Source organism: Morone saxatilis, unplaced genomic scaffold (assembly GCF_004916995.1).
Source record: "Morone saxatilis isolate NCDOM2014 unplaced genomic scaffold, NCSU_SB_2.0 Contig16, whole genome shotgun sequence".
NCBI classification, from domain to species: Eukaryota; Metazoa; Chordata; class Actinopteri; family Moronidae; genus Morone; species Morone saxatilis.
Genome location: NW_023339718.1, coordinates 25978829 through 25986589, shown reverse-complemented (window position 1 = coordinate 25986589; position 7761 = coordinate 25978829). Strand labels below are relative to the sequence as shown.

The 7761-nt window shown below is 40.8% G+C and overlaps 1 protein-coding gene across 1 annotated transcript in view; it reads left to right on the top strand.

Annotated features, from left to right (window-relative positions):
* Nucleotides 1-7761, top strand: part of abca2 (ATP-binding cassette, sub-family A (ABC1), member 2) — a gene marked incomplete at its 5' end in the record, with an annotated part of 55675 nt that overhangs the window by 9654 nt on the left and 38260 nt on the right. Inside the window, 6 exon segments of the mRNA XM_035658209.1 lie at nt 752-1125; nt 2237-2396; nt 4270-4398; nt 4521-4688; nt 5849-5945; nt 6207-6380. Of these exon segments, the coding sequence (XP_035514102.1) occupies nt 752-1125; nt 2237-2396; nt 4270-4398; nt 4521-4688; nt 5849-5945; nt 6207-6380 (1102 nt within the window).

The window sequence follows — 7761 nt, the reverse complement described above, 5'->3', positions numbered from 1 at the left end:
CAATAACAGTAGAGAACAACTGATAAAACTGTACAATGAACCCAAACAGTGAACACAATAACTGCAGGAAGTTTGTGTAAAAACCAGAGATTTGGATGAATTTGAGCAGAGATGAGTTTTACTGATATTTTTTGGAAGTTTTTATACAATTATGAATATTATCATTATAATAAATTATACATTTTTAACAAACATACATGCTATTTAAATTATCTAAATTTCATTAGGGTCTTCTTACAGAAATGAACGAAATGCTGAGATATAGGCCTATTGTGTATATTTTTGCACGTGTATAGTTTTCTAGCACGCTATGATAAATATTCTTATTTTCAGGTGATTATACACTAATGAAAACATACCTATGAAAAATATATTCCATTTCTGACAATAGATCTTCCTAAATGTTACATACTGGGCCCTTAAACACATTAGGAATTAAACAACAATTTAAATTTTTGCTCATCTGAACGCTGGAATATTTCAGAGTTTAGTCAAGCCATTTAATGGAACATTAACTCTCTTAAATAATTACAGAAAAGACTCACTTTCCACTTCACCCGAATCACACAGCTCACACAATCTGTTTTCCTGCTGAATAGTTTTGAATCAACCAAGCTTAACGGCCAGAGGAACAATACCAGTTCTCAACAGTGCAACTAAAGACCTTTGGCTCCTAGATAAACGAGATGTAACATTTAACTTCTTAATATTTGCTCACTGGCTCTCTCCCTCCATCCTCTCTTCCCACCAGCTTCACCTGGAGCCCAACTCCCTAGTCCCTCTCTCTCAGTCCCACCTCGGGGCCTTGCTGAAGGACCTGGCCGATGTAGAGAGGCTTCTCAAGGACGTGGACCTGCTTTCTGGCCTGGCCCGCCTGCTGCCCAAAGGAGCCTGTATTGGTCGAACTCCGGCCTCCCCCACAAACGTGACCTGGCCCCTTAACGCCACCACCTGGGGCCCTAACACGACCGACATCCCCGGAGAGGAGGTGGAGGAGGGAGCAGAGGGGGTCGGAGGAGCAGGAGGAGGGAAAGAGAAGAAGGAAGCAGAGAACCCTCATTCTCAGTTTTCAGCTTTTGTGCAACTGTGGGCCGGACTGCAGCCCATTCTGTGTGGGAACAACAGGTGGGTGAGACAAGAGAGAGGCGAAATGATAGCTATGTCCGTGTGAAGAACGTTTTTCTCATGTTGCTGTGGAGAAAATGAACTAAGGCACAATATAAAGGATGGTTCCTGTTTGTTACAACTTTGGTTGTATTTCCATCGTTGTGCGTAGGAATGTCCCGATGCCAGAAAAGTAGTAGTGAATATCAATACTAGTGAAAATCCAACATACTCAACATACAGTACTCTTTTCTGCCAATCAGTATCATCCTACATGGGTCTCATCTTTTACCTCACGTTTTAATGCTTGTCCTTGTCATCTGTTATGTGAGTTCCACACAGTCTGAGCGTCCTGCTCATAATTCAGTTATAAAATGTTTTTTTCACAGTTATAGTTTTGTGGTTTGTGGTCAGTTTGAAGTTGTATTGATATCAATACAAAAGCAGTCTTCGAGAACACATCTTGTTCATATGTAAAAACAGTTTAACTGATTTTCTTTTTGACAAGTTGAGGCGGAGCTGGCGATCCAGCTGCACTTGTTGCAAGTGTAAACTTATCGTGATGTCACCCATTGGTTTGTGTACCATTTTGAAGCCTCGAGTTTAGCATTGTGGTCGTCACCTTAACAGTTTAGTGGAGCCAGCAGAGATGACGTACTGCGAGTTGTAGAATGAAAAACTAAACAGCTGCTTCAACATTCATTTCCTAAACTGAGAAGTTGTGTAATTGGTCTTAGTCTTAAAATAATAATAGCTCAATATTAGCTGTAATATCTTATTAAGACAAAGTTAAAATATATTTTCTTAAAACCAGATTACCTTTCTAATACAAAATATGTTTGATTATTTTTCTTTTTAGACAAAAAAATAAGACCCAGAAACAATTCCTGTTTGCAGTGTGTAGTTCTCACTTTCTTTTGTGTATGTATCATATTTGCATTGGATATCAAGTGCAGCTGCTTCTCAGCTGTAGAAACGATATTGTGAGCAGTGAGATATGAGCACAGTACGCTTGTGGCCTGATTTGTGGTGAGAAGTCTTTTGTTAAATTTTTTTTTAAAAGATCTAACCCCCAAAGTACAGTGACATGGGAGTAAAGTTAGTGAACTCTAACCCGTGACTCTTGTTGCAGGATCATCGAGCCGGAGGCTTTGAAGCAAGGCAATATGAGTTCTCTGGGATTCACCAGCAAAGAACAGAGGAATCTGGGCCTACTGGTTCACTTAATGACTACAAATCCCAAGATCCTTTACTCCCCCATTGGCTCCCAGGTGGATAAAGTGATTCAGAAGGCAAGTAGACAGCGCTGTCTTTGGTGTAGGTGTATTCTTACTGACAAAGCTCTTTCATTGTGCTCCATGCTGAAGAATTGCCCACCTGGGGGCAGGAAAACAAGCTTTAAACACTGAAATGTTATCAACTCATAAAGTTGTTATGTTGAAAGGTTTAACAAACAGTTGCCTATTCACAGCATTCATTTGGAGTCATGCTTTTTAACTATGCTCACTGTTACCTTTCTCTGCCATTTGGTGCTGGGCAGGTATTGTAATCTGCAGTTATCAGAACTGAAAAACCCTGAGCCAAAAGGGCTAAAAGACTGAATTACAGAGAGGAAACACCTGTAAAAACTGTTGTTCATCACTATGAGCAAACTGTTTCCACATTACGCATCGTCATTTCATACAAAAATAATTTTATAAAAACAATTACACTATCTCAAGTCCCATTCATTGTTGAATTCTTCCACAACAATTAATTATGCAAATTCATCTTCATTATGAGGTTGACAGTAAAAAGTAGTAACTGGACCTTATTTTAAGATGATTATTTTTCCAAAGTCAACAATGAAGGGAATAAAGCAGCTTTAATGCAGCTTAAAAGGATGAAGGCCTGGTCACACCAGCATTTAAAAGAGCACAATCGCAGAAACAACATGTTAGCCATCAAGCTATGCTAACTGAGAACAAAAGGCCAGCAGGAAATGAACATCCCAGCACAAAGCTGTGTACTGATGTTATCAGTTAGCTCGCCACCTACAGTAGTTCAGCAACTAGCCCTGCAACTATAGTCCCTTTGTCACCAAGCTACTAAAAGCAAACATTTTATAAAGACTAATGAATGAATCTTGCTGTGATCAACAAATAATATGTGCAGACCCACAATGAATTAATCCCTGTATTGAGTATTGTGTGTCTATCTTCCTAAGTTCCATAGAGCTCCATATTTGTCCAAAAACTATTAAAAACACATCAGTGAGCTACACTGTTGCACTGGCTGACATGTTCCTTCATTACCATGAACACACACACTGTAGTTTATTCTGTCTCAATCCCACATACACCAGAAATATAATTGGTGCCAGAAATACTCACTAGAGCACCAAATGTGTATTCATCCGCTGCTGAAAATAGTCCCCAACAAATGCTCCTTGCGACAAATGCTTCCTCCTGTTTCAGTAACATCTGCTAAGAACTAGTGACCAGTTATTTTAGGAAACTGAGCTCAGCCCTTTTTTAAAAATGATGAAAACGTATTATTCAGTCATCAGTTTAACCAATGGCGTCAGACAGGTAGGGACAGGGTAGGGAAGTCAGTCAGGGAAGTTGTTGGTTTTGGGGTTTTTTAGGGGATTTCAGCAAGAAAAACATAAAATAACATCAGCTGTGTCCTTTTAAGGTTTGTTCTGTTATTTTATTATTCTCTGATAGTATTAGTTTACTCTTGATAACGCTGTGTGTGTGGTTTCATTTACACTGACGGATGGCGCATTCAGGGACTACCAGCTTGAATTATGTGAGACCATGGAGCAAACTGTGGTAATGTTTTCATCATTTGTATTCTATGCAAAAAAACATTAACCATGCACTGTCCAACATGTTGGATTCACATGAAGCCACCTGGTTAACCAGGCTCTGTAGCATGTAATGCAGCTGGCCTCTTTATGCCTCAACATTAGCACAAACGTCCACTGATTATCTGTGGGTTAGCACAGACTGACTGTTGGCAGTAGCTATTTAGATCTCTTATCTGAGTGAGTGGGCTGAAGATTGTGGAGAGAGCAGTGAGTGTGGGAGGGTGAGAGATGGAGGGACAAAGAAAGAAGTGAAAACCGTGTGGACAAATGGCTATATTCAGTTGTTAACTTTGTTCACTTTTTGCACTCAGGCAAATGAGACCTTTGCGTTCGTCGGGAACGTGACACACTACACCCGTGTGTGGCTCAATATCTCCGCCCAGCTCAGGACTTTCCTGGAGGAGGGCCGGCTGCACAACCACCTAGTGTGGTTACAGCAGGTAGACTCACACACTCGAGTCATCTTTTGACATTGTTAATGATACCTATAGGATGTGAAGAAATCATCTTGTAATGGTGCACACGTTGGGCTCCATTCATCCTTTTTCTCGTCTCTCTCCAGCTGTCCTCAGAGCTTCAGCAGCACCCGGAGTTGTTGAATGGCACAGACAGTGAGCTGATGCAGGGTCTGATGGAGGGAAACTACAGTCTTCCCAACACATCTACCCTGCTGGAGCAACTGGACACCATCGACAACGCTGCCTGCGGCTGGACGCGCTTCATGTCTAAGGTCAGTATAGTGTAGAACCAATTAGAAATTGTGTGAGGCAGCTCTTTACCAATACCAACACACCCCAGCTACCACCTGTTTGACCCCCTACCATCTGGTGGGAGATAGTAGACCTTGCAGTCACAGACCAGCAGACTGAAAGACTGTTTCTTCCCAAGAGCTGTAAATCTACTGATCACCCACCCACCCCACACACTGATTGTTAAGCCTGACTATGGACATCATGCAGTAACAGGATTTTTTAGTGCCACTTTTCATCATGTCTGTGCCAATGTTTCTCAAACTTTTCACATTGTGTACCACCTCAAATATAAGGCTTGCATACCACTAGTGGTACATGTTCTATAGTTTGAGAATCAGCAGTCTGTGTAATATTACCCATGATTTAAAGGTCCAGTGTGTAGGATTTAGCAGCATCTAGCAGTGAAGTTGCAGATTGCAACTAACTGAACACCACTCGTGTCTGTATTTAACAACCTGGGAATGAGTATTGCTGTAAAGAGTGTAGGAGAAACTACGGTGGCCATAAAACTCACGAAAATGCGAACAGCCCTATCTACAGCCAGTGTTTGGTTTGTCCATTCTGGGCTACTATAGAAAACAACTCAACATGGCATAGTAGATAGAAACGGCTCATTCTAAGGTGACAAAAACATCATGATTCCTATATCCACGTGATATGATCCACTAAATAAAAACCTATAAATATTATATTCCATTTCAGAAAATGTCCTGCATAGGAAATGTCCTCACATGCCAGAGTCAGCTTTAACACTTGAACACCACCTGCTGCTGCTGAGAGCTCATGAAACTAGTAAGAAAGCAGAGAAATCAAAATAATTAAAAGTAATCAGTGGAATGCCCAAGACCAATTCAGCCCATAAAAGAGTATTAAAGTGATGACTCTGGGCATTAGAAACTAGCCAAGCACTTTCTAGACAATGCCACAAGAAATTATCTCAACTGCTATATGAACTTAATTTTTGAATAATAATAAATTCTTAGTCTTCATTAATGAGATGTTTAGATAGAGGTTGGGTGCAGTGACTTCCTGGAGTTTGTGCTTGTCACCATGACGACAAGGACAGGAAATCATAGTTTCTTCCATGAATGCCTTTCTGCTGTGGAACATTATTTGTGTCTCTGCCCCATGCTTCCAGGTCAGTGTGGATGTCTTCAAGGGCTTTCCTGACGAGGACAGCATCGTCAACTACACCCTGAACCAGGCCTACCAGGACAACGTGTCTGTGTTTGCCAGTGAGTCGTCCCTCTGTGTCAAGTTGTGATCATGTTACCTCAGTCCCATGACCACGAGCTGCTCAGTCATAAACATGCTTGTAGAGACAGTGCTGGTTCTGGCAAACCCTGTGAAGCTTAATAAGCAGACATATTTCATCTTTTTTATTTAGTTTTTTGGTTTCATTAAACTTTTCGTCTTGGACCTACAGTAGGATGCTGCTATGCTGCTTGAACCACCAGAACACTACTGACCTCATATATGATCTTTTTCTTTTTCAGGTGTGATTTTCCAGACTAACAAAGATGGCTCCCTGCCACCCCACGTTCTGTACAAAATTAGACAAAACTCCAGCTTTACAGAGAAGACCAATGAAATCAGACGGGCCTACTGGCGTCCTGGGCCCAACACCGGGGGGAAATTCTACTTCCTCTACGGTTTTGTTTGGATCCAAGGTAGGTGATCTTTCTGAGTGCTGAATATAAATCTATGATACAGGCTTTAATATGTATTTCATATGTCATTCATAATTAACTTAGTTATATTTGAGCTTCAGGGTCTGAGGCCAATGTATCTTAAACCTGCAATATTTCTGATGGCCAGCAGGGTCGGTTGCAAAAAGAAGCCCGGTTGCATGTAATGTAATGGCAAAATGACTTGATTTTAGAGCTTAGAAAACAGTTTATGATGAATGAGTTTATGGTCTCAATCTTTAGTTTCAGTCTTCTTCCATACAGTATGATGTTCTTGTAGTAAATGATGGTCCCGTTTAGAGTAAAATAGATGATAAAGCAGGGTTTACTTTTGGGCATGGCTATCCTATTTCTCGCCTCAGTCTTTTCAGATATATATTTTAGTGTACTGTTTATATGTAATGCGAGAACATGTGCTACCAGGGAAGCCACCATTGTTTCCTGCTGCATACGAGTTAAAAACAAAGAAAAATAGCAACACAACAACGGCCTTAACGCCTAACTCTAGGCTTTTATAACCGTACTCCTCAAACCAATGGGTGACGTCACGATTGGTTCATACTTGGTTGCACTCCTACTGTTGTTCGAATTCTTACAGTGGACTCTTTGTTTAAGTGTAGTCTGCAGGTGGCAACAACCTGTGCTATAAATCAAGTCCCAGACACACATCCACAAGGGAGCCAGACTGTGGTGTCAAATGCATTGTTTAGTTTGTTTTACTAAGAAAGGGATTTATTCTGGTAAAGTGCTTACCACTGTGCACTAGGAAGTATGTGCACCTGTGAGGATGCCAATGCAAGCTGCAGCAGAAGCACTTTTTCACTGCAAGTCATCTTTTATTCAGGAAATGGAGAGCAGAGAGGCTGCTCATCTGACACAGAAAGTTGATCCACGATCCAAACTGACAGGACACAGTCTGAGTTGGCACACAGTCGGCCAAGAAATAAACAGCTAATTTTAGCCATAAGAGATTGACTGACAAGGTTGCATCACCTGAATGACAAAAGTTACAATTTTTTTCTGCCAAATGATTTAGAAGAAGGGGAAGAGTTGGGGATAATTCTCTGTAAGTTTGTCATTCTAATGCTCACATGCTCAACTAAATCTGGGCATGTGAGCATGTACGTAGATTAGTATTTCCTTCCTGTACCCTCCATTTACAGCAAACAACCTATCCACCCACCCCACCCATCTGAACAAGGGGTACACTCTCCTAGAGCAGAAAAAGAAAACAATTGTATGTCTGTATAGTATGTATGCCCCCTTCAATCTACATAGTAAATACATAGTGAATACAACATACTTACATAATAGACACTTACATTTTTAACATCTGAAGTGGCACATGAAGAGAAACAGAGAA